Here is an 18864-nt window from a genome sequence, read left to right on the forward strand (position 1 = left end):
TGCATCTAGGAAATGTCTGGTTCCAACAGGATGGTGCCACAGCCCACACAGCCCGAGCTTCAATGACAGTTTTGAGGGCAAAGTTCCCTGGATGGCTCATCTCGCTTCGAGGTGACTTCCTGTGGGCAGCGCACTCACCTGATCTAATGCCCTGTGATTTTCTTTTATGGAGATACCTCAAGGCAGAGGTTTTTAAATATCGCCCCACAAACCTGCTTCAGCTGAAGAAAGTTATTAGGCAGGAAGTAGGCCAAATTCCAGTGCACATATTGGAATGTGCAGAGGGGAGCTTCAGAAAACGGTTGCATCAGTGCATATAGAATGGTGGCCACCACCTTCAAGATATTTTGTTTAAAACTACATGATTTAAAACTTTAAAGTATATTCTTTCATTAGCTAAACATAAATTTTGTCTACCAGCAATAATTTTTCTTTTATTCGCCTTCAAAAAAAAGGAAGTTTCTGCACCCCACCCTGTATAACATACATAACATACGTGGTGCAATACAAAAGTTCCTGAAATATATTAATAAAAACTATTACATCTTACCTAGATCTTATTCTGCACCATCACCTGCAAAGTAGTCCCCTTGGGAGTGCACACACTGATCCCAGTGTTTCTGTCACTTTCCAAATGCATCCTGGAAGTCTTTCTTTGTTAGGGTGTTTAGTACCGTCTGNGGATCCTCTTGAAGCTGTTGCTGAAGTTCCCTACAGACTTCCAAGCGATGCTGCTTCTGTTCATTTTGCAGCAGTCGTGGCACAAACTACGCCGCAATCCTCCTCATGTTCAGTTCCTCTGACAAAATTCGTTGACATGTACTGTAACTTAGTTCCAAGGTGTTACAGAGGTCTTGGATGGTCAGTCTACGATCTTGCACAATCAGATCACTAACTTTCTGGTGTGGTGCCAGTTGACGGCCGTCCCGAACGATCATCATCATCAGTCAATGTTCGGCCATTTTTAAAACGCTTATACCGGTTGTAAGTTTGTGTCTGGCCTAAACTGTTTTCACCAAAAGCTTGCTTCAACATTTGGTGCGTTTCTGCAGCAGTTTTCCCAAGTTTGAAACAAAACTTTATACAGACACGCTGCTCTCAGGTCAGCCATCACAAAACCGCAAACTCACGGAAACACAACAATGGAAATACGTTCACCAACAATAAAACCAATCACTCAACTCGATGCCGCTTGCCACACTGATTCAAGAAGGATGTGTGAGGAGACACCTAGCGGTATTTCAATGTACTAATAACCATTCGGGAGCAAAATTCTAATTTCAGAAACTTTTCGATTGCCCCACATACATACTGCACTACTAATAATGTTAGATTATGCATCAATTGTGGGATATCGATGCTGGAAGAGACAACAACATAAAACTATAACAATATATGTTTATTTCCCTTAAAGTGGGTACTACAGATGAGGGGGGAGCATGTCTGAATAATACCGGTGAATAGTAACTTCATAGCAGCAATCCTGATCTAGTGATGATGGTGCTATTGGAGGCCCTAAAAGCACTGTCTGTCTCAAGCCTTAATTGCAGCAAGCCAGCCAGCATGGCGTGCTTCCTTACAGCAGCCCAACGTTCTTCTTTCGCTGCAGTTTGCTGACTCTGAGCTGGCAGGAAAGCAGCAAGTCTGGCTGGATGGCAGGCCTACAGTGTGTACACTGCCAGAGTCAGCTGTTGTGTTGATCTCTTGATGGCAGGGTAGCGGTGACTGATGTGACTGATGATAGCCTGTAGGAGGCCCGCATTTTTATACCACTGTCACTAGGCAGAGCGTGGACTACTTGGTGATGGTGCTGCAGATATGAGCGCTGACTGGGTAGCGCTTGTGTGGATGTCAGAGAAACAGGTCACAGGCTGTAGCATATAAATATCGCCTGCTTTTGCTACACTGTGGGGGTTGTCTGCTATGCACTGTGGGAGGTTCCCACACAGCCTTATGTGAAATTTCAGTGATAATTCTATATTTTTCCACATATAGATTGAAAGTTATATCAATTTCAAAATTTTAGTGCAGAAATTAAAATGGCAATTAAAAATTCAGTATGCTGCAGGATTTAAATTTCCTCATAGAAGGATTACTATTGCTAGAACATTCAATATTTAATAGTAATCTAAAATATGTATTGTTAAAGATTTTCTTAAAATTTGATGCACAGCTATGTGCACCCATAAGGTCTATATGCCCACTTAGATTCACATAGAGCAATGTCATCATCTTTAAATATACAAGCATTCAATTATTAACAGACCTGACTGACTAGCAATAAAAATTTTAAAGGTTTCTACAGTCCTCTAAAAAGAGTGCACAAACTTATCTACTTAAGCTGTATGGTAAGCATTCTGTTTTCTACAAAACTTGAACTCAAAACATAATAACTGAAACTGACAATAATGCTTTTGAGAATACTACTACAAAGTAATACAATGGGTTTTGACACTAAGTTTCACCAGATTGTGAAATGTTTGCTCAAGGTCTGCGGATGAAAACTGTAATTCCACATATTTGCAACATTCAGATATTCTAAAATATTTACATCTCAAACTATAGCATAATTTTGTTCTCAAAATAATTTATGCAAGTAGACCTGAGGTTAGGGAAGGGGGTTAATGCACTACAAAATATATTTATTATCAAAATCAGAGATGGCAATGCACACCATATCTGATGATTTGGTATGGAATTACACATGAAGGAATGTAAATTAAATAATGGATACAGAACAAGTACTTACACAGTTACAGCTGTTACACTTACTTACTTACTTACTTACCTGTGACTGTGCCATAGCTCAAGCGGTTAGTCGCTGGCTTCCACCGCAGCAGCCCGGGTTCGATCCCAGGTCTGGGCAAGTGAGATTTGTGGTGGACAAAGTGGCGCTGGGGCAGGTTCTCTCTGAGTACTTCAGTTTCCCCTGCCAATCTTCATTCCACCAAATTCTCCATCATCATAATCACCTGGGTCAGGCTACAATAGGCCAATCAGTGGCTGCCGTGCAGAGTGGGCCCAGTTAGACTCCACCCCCTACTAAGTGAATTTTACTTACTCATGGAGCTGAGCCCTTCTTGAGGGGCTGCCAATTCTGCAGCTGTCAAGAATTTTCCAGCATTTTATGGAACAAATCAAATATGTATTAAGGTGAACATTAAAGCAGTTATACTAATATAAGCATAAGTGTACCCCTTATTTGTTAGGGACGCATTCCCAGCATAATACAAATTCCATACTTTCCAATATAACAGTCAGGCATAGAGAAACTATCATGTTATGACATGTACAGGTTATGTTCTGAGAAGTTGTGTGAAGCTTATGAAGAAGTACCAAGGGATAATTTCAAAGAGAATTTGTGATAATAAATTGCCTGGAATGAATAATAAATTCATGAACATGGAGGGCGACTGTAAGCGCTGATACTTATTTGGTTTACCACTGATTGACTTTGATTGGTTCCATAGACTGAATACAAAAGGCACAGTATACAATGCAGTAAAATATTTTCAAATTTTGATTCATATCGCTGTCTTGCCTGTTGAAGGAATATTGTGTTCATTTTCTTTTCTATGTTGCAGTATCAAAGTATTCTTCCATTAACATAAATAAATATTAAACATACAGAAACGTTTTTCAAAGATAAAAGGAATCATACTTTCCAAATAAATTTCTTCCATTGCACTGTCATTGGAGAAGGACAGTTCTTATAAGCTTCATGTTTCAAGTGCTGACAGATCTCAGACTTTTTCAAGGCACACTGATGAACTGCTGGAAGTGTTACCTTTGCTGTCTCTATTTCGTCCTTTGCAGAGAAATGCGACCTATAAATCACAAAATTGTGTGAAAATATACATATGTAATTAATAATATGTTTCCATAATTCTGTAGACTTTAAATTAAACATAACAAGGAATTCTGAGCAGAACTTACAAAGCCTACTCTCGCGCTGCACAGATATCCAGTCCAACATATCCATTATTATTTTCTTATTGTTACTGTTATATTTTGAATGCCTTATACATTAAATCTGTCAGATATAATTTCAGAATTTTACCCTCATATTTGTAATTGTTGGTATTCAAACAATATTTCATACATAATACATAGAAATGTTTATGGTCTGTCCCCATACCAAATGTTATGTGCCTAGTTCCACTGTTTCATTAGTTATCACACTCATACTATAAGCCAAAGAAAATTTCCCCATGACCACCATGTTATTTTACATTCTACATAAATATTACTTTAATAAACCTGTGAACTTTTCCAACATCTATCACCACACATAATTTCAGGACGCTAAAATAAATGGTACTAGTATCACTCCCACCTCACAAGTTCACACATCTGCCATGTTATTATTACTGATTACAGAACAATAACAATTAGGCATTCAGTTGGCCTCCATTGGAATAACATTCATACCAAGTTTGACAAAAATTAATCAACTGGTCCAAAATTTAAACCGAGGAGAAATGCACACATACGAAGGGGGAACCAAAATAACAGGAACCGACCTGTTGCGCGCGCATGCTTTGTAGTTATGAGTTGTGCTGCTAGGTGGTGTTAGCTGGGGGTCTCCCGCGATTGTTAGTGAGCTGGCGTCAGTCTGAGTTAAGTGGTTTGTCTGTGGTGCTCTGTTGTGTGCGTTCCTGTTTCAACCCTTTGGCGATTAGTGAGATGGCCGACCAGAAGGAACAAAGAGTGTGCGTGAAATTTTGCTTTCTGTTAGGGAAAACTGCACTTCACTCTTCAAGTCGCGGCAAACATTCACGCGGTTTTCTCTTTGGTCATCTCCGAGCAAGCGAGGAACAAATTTTGCAGACACCCGTCTCATGTGCAAACCTTCGGTTAAAATTCGCTGGACCGTGCTCCATGAGATGTTCGTTTCCTCAGAAAGTTGGTCAATGGTCTTTCGACGATCTTCATCAATTGCACGTTTGATTTTGGCAATGTTTTCGTCATTTCTTCCTGTCGAAGGACGCCCGGGACGTGGCATGTCTTCTGTTGACATGTTGCCAGATTTGAAATGGGAAAACCACTCGTAGACCTGTGATTTCCCCAAAGCATCATCATTAAAGGCTTGCCGAAGCATCCCAACAGTCTCAGCTGCAGTTTTCCCTAACAGAAAGCAAAATTTCACGCACACTCTTTGTTCCTTCTCGTCGGCCATCTCACTAATCGCCAAAGGGTTGAAACAGGAACGCACACAACAGAGAACCACAGACAAACCACTTAACTCAGACTGACGCCAGCTCACTAACAGTCGTGGGAGACCCCCAGCTAACACCACCTAGCAGTACAACTCGTAACTACAAAGCATGCGCGCGCAACAGGTCGGTTCCGGTTATTTTTGGGTCCCCCCTCGTACATAGAGAGCATGGTGATCACAAAAGCCTACGTTTTTTTTTAATAAGGCAGTCTCCGTTCTTACACATTTTAATCATATAAGTAAACCATGTTATACAGTAATTCTGTATGAAAGACTCTGCAGAGAAAGTAACATTTCACTGATCCTCATAAATTTTCTTACATAAATAAGCTTAAAAAACAATACTTTATTGCTTCATATCACCACACTTTCTAGTACCAAATCTAAACTAGGTCATTTTGAAATTTACCAGTTACAAGTTCCTCACAAAACAAACGGTGTTTGTCAGGACTCTACAACACTAATATGTAACTATTAAAACTTTGATCAGTACAGTTTCCAGCCATATTTCACTCTGCAGGTTTCTGTTCTATATCCTTCACCATAAACATATGACCTTCATGGCCACAGACAAAATGTACAATATTGCAAAAACAGACACCAAGCCCAGAATGTTCTATTGATGGAGGCAAGTGTTCTAAGCAACTTCACAGAGAATGACTTGATGCAACATTATTATTTGTAACGGGACTGATGAGATGTTTTGATCCCTGCATTCTCCACTTCTTTGGTGATGTAGTAATATCTCTATGCAAACATCTGTCACCCCCATCCCCATTTTATTGTCATATTAAAAAAAAAACGAAAAAATCTTTCACTGTAGCTTGAATTTTTATTTATTTTCAGATAAGAGACTGCTATGAACTTACTCTGGCTATGGCTTATACCTAGTTCATGGTATAAGCTGCATTCTATTTAAAACTGTGTCTCCATCAAAGTTTTATTTTGTAGAAATGCCACACATTATGTTGCTATGTGGTGATTTCTCAACTTAACTAGAAACACATTATCCAACTTAAAAATGGTTTCTTATCTGATATAAGATATGAGGTCTTCACAGTAATATATGTAACATTCATATTGTGGTCTTTTGGGATGACATTATACATTCTGGTAGGTGGAAACCAACGTTTTTGAGGAATATACTGCCCCCTTATTGAGGAAGAAGGCAGTATATCATTCTAAAAACGTTTTCAGAATTTTAACTTTAACTTAAATAACAAAAAGTTTTAAAAAAAACTTTAATGCATCAAGGACAGTTGCTGTGGTTGTAAGAAATTTGGATTTTATATAAAGTGTTTATTACAAATATTGTATATTTATGTATTTCAAAAATCAAAACATCCAATGTAATAGTAGTTTCTAAAAGTATTGATGTTATCTCTGATGATGGTCTATAGGGACAGAAACATGCTAGGGTGCTAAGAAGTGAAGTAGTAAAAGCTTCAACAGTCACACTGGATGGAACTGTTTTATCATTTGTAATATTGTTAGTGTGACGGACCAGAATGAAACAAATCAAATTTATCTTAATAAGTTCTAAAAGTTTGTAACGACGGTATATTAGTACAAATATTATGCCTCTGTACATTATCTATCGTCCTCTTTTCATCTAAAAACTGTCCTGTTTATTTTTCAAAACACAACATTTTGGAGACTGGATTCTCTCTCTATCTTCAGGTAAAACCTACTAAGTTTGGCCCAGTTAATAGAGCTTGTCCCTATCTCCTCTCTGGACCAGGGAGAGGGACTAGATCTATTGATTGGGCCCAACGAAGTAGGTTTTACCTGAAACCAGGAACAGAATCCAGTCTCTGAAACGTTGTTTTGAAAAATAAATAGGACAGTGTTTTTAGATAAAAATTGGGCGATGGATGACGTCCAGAAACATAATATTTGCACATAATTTATCTTGTTTAGCTATTTAATTAAATTCACAAGTTTCCATTTAATAATACCGGACAACAATTATGCTGGAAAGCAGTGTTATGGAAAACATACTTCCTCCATCTTCAAGGCCAATGCAGTATATAATTAACTCATGGAGCTGCGCCCTTCTTGAGGAGTCGCCAATTCTGCAGCTACTCAAGAATTTCCCAGCATTTTATGGAACCCAAAGGTTCATTACCATGTTCACAAGAGCCCTCCACTGGTCCCTATTCTGAGCCAGATCAATCCAATCCATACCATCCCATCCTATCTCTCGAATATCACTTCTGACAATCCAAGCACTGAATCTCACGTCCATTTTCTTTACCCTAGGTTGTTTATCCAGAGAATCTGCCCAGGTCCAAGGCTTTTTGTTCATTTTCATAGCAGGCTTATTTGTTATGCTGAGGAGTTTTAGCCCCATGCCCAACCCCCAAGCTGGAGGACCACCCCTTGTCGGCTGTCCGTGACTGCTTATTCAATACTTTCGCAGAATTCCTCCACCCGCAACCTGAGGATGTGCCATGCCATGGTGACAAGGACCCACCTTCTGAAAATATTTGTATCCACTCACTACATGAGTACTATAACCTAGAAGACCACAACATTGTAGCATGTAGTCACTGCTATGCAATGACTGCAAGATAGGCAAATAACCGTTTCTGGGCAATGGCTAGGTAAATATGTTCCTGCAGCAATGGACACAAATGCAACAACAGAATAACGCTATTTTCTATGTGGTCTGTGCTGAGATGTTATAACCAGGACAGCCGGAGCAATGAGTTCAGTTGTCGGTTGAGAGTTCAGTTCTGCATGGGAGGCTGTGAAGACAGGACCTGAGCACATGAAGCTAAGGAAGCCACTGCCAGGGAAAGTCTAGGAAGACAAAGCAGGTTGGAAAAGTCCTACAGGGTAGCGTGTTGATTTGTGAATTATGTAGATTAGTTGTGGCACTGTAATCGCTTGTAGTTCTTAGTCATGTGTATAAGTGGTCAATAAAGGCATTCTCTAATCCAAACCCCATCTATAGTCACCTCTAAATCATGACAATATTAAGGTCTGTTTGCCTGTTTGGCCATTTAATTTAATGGATGGTTTCCTGTTAATAATAACAGTCAATAATATACACATTGGATTCTAAAGGGTCCTGACAATGGTGGATGACACACAGGATTACTGGGATTTTGTACTTTTTCCATCGTCCAGAATTCTAGGTAACAGAGAACACTCTAGGTATTAGAGAAAATGACATGTCAGAAACTGGATCCAGTTTCCAAAATGTTGTGTCCTCTAATACCTAGAGTGTCCTCTATTACTAGAATTTCAGACAATGGAAAAAGTCCATAAACCCAGTAATTCTGTGAATATACATCTTATTTAATAGAAATAAATCGATCATAAACACAGCAGATAACTATTCCAAATCCATGAGTATTTAATTTATTTCATGTATGATACAATTATGGACTGTTTTATGAAAAAATAAAATATGTATCCACACTTACATGCTTAGTATAAAAGCTGTAATATAAATACATAAAGCCTCTACATAGTCTTACTCAGGCTCCTCATCTTAACCACTGTTACTGCTCTTACTACTTTAGGTCGTTCAAAAACGATTGACACTCCCTCCACAACTCCAGAAAAGTAGTAGTGTCAAATGCGAGCCGGTGCATGCGGGAAGACATACTATAGTGCCACCTATGGCCATGAGATGATGTTGCTACTGCGCACAGGTCGAACAGTGCTGCATCATTCATGGCGGTGTACAGGTGCAGTCATGGACAAGGTTCAGACAACATGGAAGCAGACAGTCACGGGCAACAGTGGGCTGTGTGGTTTCTCTGGAGGGAAGGAGTGGCTGCTTCACACATTCACACAAGGTTAGCAGCCATATGTGGGGAAGCAGCACCAAGTCGCAGAACTGTGTTTCACTGGAAAGCAGAGTTCAAAGACGGCAAGGACTGTGCACAAAAAGGCAAAAGCAGTGGGCAACAGCATACACACCAGAGAGTACCCAGAGCATGTCCTACTTGATACGGGAGAACAGTGGCCTCACTTTCGATGAACTAAAGAAAGCAACAGGTTTTCTCATGCGGAACACTGCACATCATCATCCATCAGGGCTTGAAGATGAAAAAGGTCTGTGCTCAATGGGTGCCCCATCTCTCAACATCAAAGAAGCAGAAGAATGTGGAGACATGCCAACAGTTGCTGCAGCTGTATAGCGCAGATCCGGCGGAGTTTTTTGAGTGTCTAGTCACCATCAACAGTCATGGTTCTGGCACAAGACTCCAGAAAAGAAATGCCAGTCCATGGAGTGGAAGCATGCTGGGAGCCCCCCTCCCAAGAAGTCATGACTGGGAATATTCGTCTGGAAGCAAGTGGCAACTGGGTTCTGGGATCAGGACGGGATCCTTCTGTTGGACTGACTGACCCCCAATATGACCATCGATAGTGATCGGTACTGCAATTCACTGTGCCAACTCCACTGACGCATTCAGCAATGCCACCACAGAAAATGGAGGCGTGGAATTTTCCTGCCGTATCAATTTCCATAATGTTCCAGTAACCTCTCCCTGCAAATCTTACATATTTCTTCAAATCTTCAAGTGCCAGTGAATACATTGTAATGTGGATGGCTAGAGCATTGCTATGTAACAGACCAGTAAACACTCCACAACTAAATACACACAAGACAACAATGGAAGATGTGTCCCAGTGGAGGAGTGTTACTGAGTGCTGCTAGGTAACAGAATACCAATGACAACACTGGCTATGAAACATATGATTTCTTCTCTGTGTGGTCTTCCCTATGCAACAAATTGAATTGAGTTTTCTGTGCATGGTACATGCAGAGGCTATATAACAAGGCTTACAAAATAACACATGCCAGTTCAATTCAGTTCAGCAGTCATAAGATGGACGATTCAAGGATTTGTAAGGAAGACGTCATTAAAGACAGTTCAATACTTCATATGTTAACCTTGAGTGTTATAATTGTTTGTGTGTCACGGATACAGCAAGCATGAAAGTGTAATAACAAAGTGTAGTTATGATGTGTGAAATTATCCAATAAGTCAAGTTATCAAATCCAGAACTCATTATTTACTGTTGCATTACCAGGATACATTTGACAATATTTTCAGACTTTTGTGCATTTCTTCAAGGCAGTTTATTTAGCAGAACTGAATAGTAGTTGGCATCATCTGGTATGATTACCGACTATTTTGCTAGATACTCAAACACTTGAAAATTAATTTCTGAATGACAAGCAGAATGTATGTTTTTGGTTCAGACTGAAACATTAGTTAGAAACATAACTCTTTCGTATGTTTTAGTTCATTTAATTGAATTATATTAGTGTGAAATGTTGATGTGGACATAGACACATATTCCAGAAAATCTGTGTTGTATGGGGATTAAGTTTACAGCTCTTCACTGTCATATGCAATCTTTGCTAGAGGCTTTAGAAAATATTTTAATTCCTTCCCCTGTCACGCCCTGACTTCTGAGGGTTGTGACACTGTAACATTACACGGAAGCTACAAAATGTCAAACCAAGTTCATCATCTGAAGTACTGGGTATTGGCATTAGGTGGGGGGGGCTTCTGCCCAACCTAAGCACTCAGACCACTACTGGGCCCATTGTCCGCCTGACATCAGCAGTGCCCTTCGAAGTAACTTGTCCTCAATGCTCAAGCGTGAACCTGTTTGAATGAGAGCCTGCTACTAATATCAGCTCCACCCATGCAGAGCCAATAGTCATTGTTTCATGCCCAGCCAAAGCTGCATCTGAAGTGAGGACATAACCTGCTGTGTATGAGTAGTTACTGCTGCCGTAGTTTCCACAAATCACTGTTCTCTTAAAAGCATAACCTCCCCCCCCCCATAAAGTGTTCTTCATGACTGAAATATTCTGTAGCTTCTTTAAACATTGTGCTGTGATGATATATGTAGAAGCGTCAAAAAACAGAGACATCAAAACATTTTGTACTTTAGAATATGAAAAAGCAACAGAAGACCTAAAAGATGCAGAAAATGTAACAGAATTACATGGGTAATATATTATATTATATATCAAGCTGAAAGGAGACAGAAAAATCAGTATGTAACATGAAAACAATACTGGCCTAACATTCACATGCAAATGAACAGAGCTGACATCCGTAGCTGGGGGTTTGTGTCAGATTCCAAGTTTTTAAGTCATAATGATCAAAACTTTATTCTGATAGTGTGGAAGGCTTGCAATTTCTTCACTAAACATACATAATTAGTCTTTGTAACTTCATTTTCATGATCCTCTCACAAGAAATCTTCTTACACAATTTGCACACCACCAATTGAATTCAAGAGATGAATGGCTCGCTCTGCCTCCACAATCCCAGTGTTCCTGATGGAAATGATGGTGCCACACCAATATTTCAATAATGTGTGAATATACTAACTGGTCACACAGAGTTGAACTAAGCACAGCAACAGCAACTATACAAAGAGCTTTTAATGTTGGAAACGTTATTATACAAGGGAGCAAATGGAATGAAACCATTTAGTCACAGAAAATGTAACAATTTTCTTTAACTAACAGAATATGTAATACTTTGTAATTATTGGTACCTTTGCTGCTAAGTAACAAAAGTTATATTGTTGACCTCATTACCATGGAAATGGGCGCAGTGAAGCACGTAATAAATCTGGACATATTGCAAGTGAAATATGTTAATGAATGCAAGCTATACGATTAATTCATATCCACTATTTAGTGGATGACACAATTATAGGCAAGCTGGCAGCATATGATGTCACACACTAATAAGATGTCCACTGGAATAAAGCTGTAGTATCTGGGTAACATGACAAGTAATTAACAGATTCTCTGGATTGATGAAATTTATCTGCTGATTTGTAACACTCTAAGATTACTGTTAACTCATCATCATCATCATCATCATCATCAGTAATCTGTCTCTTCCAAAACAATTCCTCCACTTAATGCGATCTAGAGCTTTCTCCTTCAAATGACAGTATCCTCTTCTCTCCCCAAGGTCATCCAGCATCTTCTTACGTCTTCTTCCTCGTCTTCTTGTCACTTCTATCCGCCCATCTATCTTTCCTTCGATAACTTCTTTTAGAAGGCAGTTTCTGCGTAAAACATGACCAATCCAATTAGCCTTCCGTTTTCTTATTTCGTGTAGGATATTCCTCTGCTCACTGACTCTAATTAACACTTCTTCATTTCTCACATAATCGGTCCAACTGATCTTCTCCATTCTTCTCCAACACCACATTTCGAAACTTTCCAGATGTTTCTGATCTACTGCCCTAAGTGTCCATGTTTCAGCCCCATACAGAGCTATGCTCCAAATGTAGCATTTCACTAGTTTCTTCCTCAAATTTAAGTCCAATTTGCTGGTAAAAAGATTCTTCTTCTTGCTAAATGCAGCTTTTGCCATGGCAATCCTGGATTTAATTTCACTAGTACACCTTCCATCATCTGTTAACAAGCTACCCAAATATTTAAAACATTTCACATTCTCCAGTTGTTTTTGGTCTATCTTTATTGTGACTGGGGTTGGTTGTCTCAAAATTTTCATTACTTTTGTTTTTTCCACATTCATTTCCATGCCATAGCACCTTCCAATTTCAATTAGTCTATCAATCATGCCCTGTAGCACAGTTTCTTCCTTAGCCATTAACACAAGGTCATCTGCATATTTCACAGTTTGAATAATTTGCCCTCCTACTTTGAAGTCTCCGAGCCCATCCAGAGCTTCCTTGGTAAGGCATTCGCTGTACAAGTTGAACTGTTAACTACAGCACACAAAATAACGTCTTCAATGTCTGATTGCTAGCTGCTGCTCAGTAACAAATCTTACCTGGTTAACACTTCACAGCTGAATATTCAATTACTGAACTGCATCCTGAATTCTATTACAAAAGAATGACTTGAATTCATGAATTAAGCTTCTTTTTTTTTAAGTCTGGGAGAACCTAAAATAAGCCACAACATCAAACAGTGTGTCTATTGGTCTCCTGTATCCGTCATAGAAGAAATGCCTGCTAATCACAAGAGTCCTCATATCCATGAAAACCACTGCTGAATCTGTTGACATGAGAATGAGTTTTAGCGAGCTGTTGCCTAGCAAACAGACTTCTGCTTCTTCATTATTATTTCGGGTTTCAGGCAGTGTTTACCAAAATGTTGCCTAGCAAACGATGGTTGGTGCTTTTGATACACACCCCCTGTACAAACATTAAAACACCGAGATCAATCCAACATTTTTAAATGTGGATAATGTGCCCAAAGATACTTACGAATTGGATGAAATCAACCAACATTTTCAACATTAATTCTGAGAATCAAGGTTCCCAAATCATTTTTTAAATCTAATAGTTATTTTCAGTCTGAATTTCATCAGTGTTACACCAAATTTCTGTAACATGACACTGTAACAACTGAGCCAGAAATTATGCTATCAATATTTCCTCTACATGAGACAAGTAACAATGTTTATGGTTATTAAAAGTTGGACGGTATTCAGTATATTTTTATTCCATCTTATATGTGTTGTGGGTCTCTCTGCAATTTGGAAAACTAAAATGTTTCCTTATGTTTACGAAAAATTACAAATCTGTTTTACAATTATCACTGTACACTATTTAAGAAAGATTTTGATTAATTTTCATGATGAAATTTCATAACCCTTTACCTTCACATACTGTTATTAAGCAGAGTGAAATGTGTATACAGCTTCAGAAAAAAGTTCACAAGTAACACTAGGAGTAGTCAGGACAGCATTGGAACATTCACAGTACATCTGATACTTACATCCTGTCATCAACTTTTATTCGTCTTACTGCTTCAAGGCAATATGTCATCAATGGGCTTCTTATAAATGTATCCTTCCTGAAATATCCAGAAGGTGCTTGTTTTCTTAGTTTTGGTAGTTTTGTTACCTGTTCTACGAGGTGTCTTATATCACTGGGTTCTTGCTCCATTTTAATGCTATATGTATCTGGAAAACATCAAATTCTAATTAAAACTGAAAATAATAAACAATTTTAAATGTCATACAAAAATGTAATATGTAAAACCATGAGTAATGAAATTTTAGATCTCAGCCTCAACAACAGTAAGCCCATATGTTTCACAACAGAATTTAAAAGATTAGTAGCTTTATGATTACATAATATTATGGGGCCACTTCACTCATTAACCATCATGCTATATACAATGCCGGCATATAATACATGTATGGTGCTTAGCTAAGGGTAAAAAGTGTGGTCATTGACTCCAGTAGCTCATTTCTGTCAGTGCTCTCCTTCCAAAATAGCAGATATCAGCTGAATCATAAAGGTACATAAAATCCTGCTATAAGCTGTTCTGAAGATTTTTATATGGTTTCTCCAGGTATGTAACTGATGGAATTAAGTCAGATGACCACTCTCAGCCCCATACTTCCAACTTTACCATTCAATTTCATCCTAACATCCACTAACAGATGTTTCGCATTAACAGATATTTCACAATGTTAGCAGCTGATAAATTCCTATTATGTATGCTGTAAAGTCTATCACCCATCGAACAGATACTGTGGCATGTAGATCCATTGCTACACAACAACCATGAAATAAGTAGCTATACAACAGCCACAGCTAGATAACAGCTCTGTAAACAATCACCATTACTAGCTAATGGCCACAATAAATTCATAACATGCAACAATGGAGTAATTGGGAAGTTATGTTCTCCAAGTGGTCTGTGCAATAGCTATGTGATACAAGAGAAGAACTGTTGACAGAGGTGTTTTCTCTGCAGTCCATGCCGAAGTGTTCTAAGCAAGATAAGCCTAGAGTTTAGTTAGTTGTAAGACAGTCGCCAGCCAGTAAGGATGTCAACATGGAAGCTGAGGAAGCTATGGCATTGGAAGCCATTACCAGGCAACAACCAGTGAAGATATGGCACACTGAAAAGACTCAGTGAGTGCTATAGATTACTGTAGAGTGTATTAGCAATAGCACTATAATTACTTGTAGTAATGATATGTAAATGTTTAATAAATCCAACTACCAATTCAAAACTTGTCTATAGTCACTCACACATGTGACAATACTTTATTCTTTCAGTTTCAGTTAAATCCCTAAATGCCAAATGAAATTAATTTCAGATTTTTGTAGGACGCGTGTTAAAATCCGAAGTCACTTCTGACACCAGTTTGTCACGTATTGGGTGTATAACGCGACAAATAAGTTCACGCCGTTCTTTGCTATAGCGAGTTTATTACGTTCGCTCGCCTTACACACACTTTACAAACATTTACACTTGCAGTGTTAGAATCACTGCTTACAATATTCGGCGAGACACTGGACTCTCTTCTCTGTCGGTTGTTCCACGACTGATCCCTTAGACGGCTATTCCAAGACTTCCTTCTCCGAAGGCTGATCCGAGACTAACTACTTCGAATGCATTCAACCCCGCTATATAACCTCGGTCGCTGTTATGCAACGAACCCTCTGTTATAACCATGGAGACTCCTGTTAGAACTACAATGAAGCAATTGTTGTCTCCTCTGTAACGGTCTATTCTAGAGTTTCCATAGCAGTGACTCTTCTGGATTGCAAACACGTTACAATACTTTTCATTAGTGTGGGGGAATTATCCTTGCGTGTAGACTTCTGCCTGAATGAAAGTGAATATGAAATTCAAAAATTGGGTTTGCCCATCTTTAAGACAGCATAACATAGTACTAATTCAGAAGGGAAACATATCAAGGTGAACAGAAAGACACTCTCTAAACCAATGAAATACGTAGGTAAGTCAATAAGTAAGTTACAAATGGATATAGATCTTAAAAAAATAAGAGTACTGATTTGAACAATGCTTTTATTTCTCAACATAATCTCCCTGTACAGTGAGGCACTTGTCCCATCGTTTCACAAGCCCCTGAAAACCAGCAGCATAAAATTCTTTGAGCTGCTGTCGGAACCAGGCAGGGACTGGGATCATGAAGGCATACTGTTCACCGCATTCCAGCCTCAAAGACAAACCGTAAATGTCGACTCCTACAGTAACATCCTCAGGAAACTTTGTAGGGCCATTCAACGGAAGCAACCAGGACTCCTCACCAAATGTGTGTTGCTCTTGCGTGACAATGTGCCTCCCCATACTGCCAACATGATAAATGAGACGCTGTGAAATTTCAAGTGGGAAGTCCTCAAGCATCCTCTGTATAGCCTCGACCTTGCTCCAAGTGACAAGAATTTTATGCTGCTGGTTTTCATGGGCTTGTGAAATGATGGAACAAGTGCCTCAATGTACAGGGTGATTATGTTGAGAAATAAAAGCATTTTTCAAATCAGTACTCTTAGTTGTTTAAGTTCTATATCCATTTGTAACTCACTTATTGACTTACTCTCATACTTTCTATATGGACACTGCACAGTATCTACATGAAATGGTAATATGATCCACTGTTTACAAAGGAAAAAGGATTTTGTTCCTGTTGAGAAAAATATGATGAAGATATAATATTCTGGGATGTAACACTGTGTAGTCCAGTAGAAGTCCACCAAAATTTTGGACTTCTACTGGACTATATGCCACTGCAATCCAGAAGACAGTACTCTTTATAGCAACTGCTGAAATAACCTCAAATCCAACAAAAACAGTTGTGTTCAGTGCTAAGCAGGCTGATACAGGTAAACAAGAATCTGTATGTGTGCACAGAACTGACAAAATTATGTGGCCAAAATATACAAATTAGAATATAGAAAACTGTAATTTTCCTTGTGGTTCTGTATTGGCATCAAACTTGGTCTCTGACATTAAGGGAGGAACACAGACTCTGGGTGTTTGAGAACAGGGTGCTGAGGAGAATATTTGGACCCAAGAGAGATGAAGTGACATGAGGTTGAAGAAAAATGAATGAGGAGCTTCATAACTTGTACTCTTTGCCAAACATAATTAGAATAATCAAGTCAAGGAGGATGGGATGGGCATGTAGCACAAATGGAGATGAGGAATGCATATAGGATATTAGTGAGAAAGCCAGAAGGAAAGAGGTCACTAGGAAGACCAAGACATAGGTGATTGGATGATAGTAAAATGGATCTTAGAGATATAGGATGGGGTGGTGTGGACTGGATCAATCTGGCTCTGGATAGGGCCCAGTGGAGGGTTCTTGTGAACATGGTAATGAACCTTCAGGTTCCATAAAATGTTGGGAAGTTCTTGAGTAGCTGCACAACTGACAGCTTCTCAAGAAGGGCTCAGCTCCATAAATTGTGTTATGGAGAAGATCATGGGTGATTATAGCATATTATTCTCAAACCCTGAAAAGATCATTTGAAATACCTAAGTCTAGATGGAAGATAATATTAAAATGGGTCTTCGAGAACTAGGTTATGACCAGGGCCCGGATTTTGATGACCTGAAAATATTTAAAAAAAAGACCTATAAAATGACCGAAAAATCGAGTAAAATTACCTAAAATATGACCCAAAAATGTAATATGCAGGGGCTGGATTTTGATGAAATGAAAATATTCAAAAACTGACCTATGAAATGACCGAAAAAATCCAGAAAAATTACCTAAAGGGGAAAAGAGAGAACACTTCGTTTCCATGTCATTCACATTTCAGAAAACATATGAAGAAAAATTCCCTAAAATGGCCAAAAATGACAAGATATACCCTTAAAAGTCCAAAAAAAATACCCCCAAAATGAAAAAACGACCTTTAACCTAAAAATGTCAAAAGATGACTTGTCATCAAAATCCGAGCCCTGGTTATGACAATGTGGTCTGGTTCAAATGACTCAAGATGCTGAGAAGTGGTACGTGAAAACATGGTACTGTACCTGTGGTGTCCATAAAAAGTTCGGAATTTTTTAATTAGCTGAGTTACTACTAGATTCTCAAGACGGATTTTACTCATTGATTTTAGATGCCTCAAAAGTTGTTGGTCTTCCTGATACAGTAAACACATATGAAGACACAACCGTTATTAAGTTCGAAACATTTCTAAGAATTTTTCCAAAGCTTATCTACAACAAGAATTTATAGATTAAAATAACTGCTTTTTCAATTAAATGTGATTCCTACCATGCAACATCTGAATTTCGAAATATATTGCCCTGTTTGTATGTTAAAACTGAACTCAAAAACAGATCGACCAGAATCTCTGATTTTTAAATAACAATTTAAATATCTTTGTACATCTGCCTTCGCCGATCGCCCGTGATAGTGAAGATATATTTCAAAAGCAGAATTACAGCAGTTAATATTTACCTTTTCATTTGTTGTACGGCTAGTTATTCAACTACCCATGTCCCTTTTTATTTTGCATACTCCTTAATTGGTTCCTTAAAACAACAAAATACTGGTACGACTGAGATCGACCGGGATTTCCACCATCACAAAGTTACGTTGCTATGGCAATCTTAGTTCCTCTCAGGATGGCCAATTCAACTTCCCTAACACTAAACGGGAGATAAACGTCTACAATTATAAACTTAATCCTTCTAAAATACGTTTTCAGAATAAAGGAAAGCCAACGAAAATTTGAAATAAGTTTCAATAATCAGAGGATAACTTCAGACATAAATACGTACTAAAACCAACTGCTCTCTGTGTAGTGTACATAAGATTTCCAAAGACTTTTATCTTGTGGAATCAAGATATCATGATTTCTGTAAGTTATTTTGCTCAGTTAATGTA

The 18864-nt window shown here is 38.5% G+C and overlaps 1 protein-coding gene across 1 annotated transcript in view; it reads right to left on the reverse strand.

Annotated features, from left to right (window-relative positions):
- The window catches only part of LOC111871763, a 42017-nt gene extending 23444 nt beyond the window's left edge, over positions 1 to 18573 (reverse strand). Inside the window, exons 1-3 of the mRNA XM_033754394.1 lie at positions 18436 to 18573; positions 13977 to 14163; positions 3662 to 3827 (exon numbers count right to left, since the gene is read on the reverse strand). Coding sequence (XP_033610285.1) covers positions 3662 to 3827; positions 13977 to 14146 — 336 coding nt within the window. The 5' untranslated portion in view covers positions 14147 to 14163; positions 18436 to 18573. The remainder of the gene's footprint in view (positions 1 to 3661; positions 3828 to 13976; positions 14164 to 18435) is intronic.
- Positions 18574 to 18864: the final 291 nt, after the last annotated feature.

The sequence above is a fragment of the Cryptotermes secundus genome, unplaced genomic scaffold (genome assembly GCF_002891405.2).
Source record: "Cryptotermes secundus unplaced genomic scaffold, Csec_1.0 scaffold742, whole genome shotgun sequence".
NCBI lineage: Eukaryota > Metazoa > Arthropoda > Insecta > Blattodea > Kalotermitidae > Cryptotermes > Cryptotermes secundus.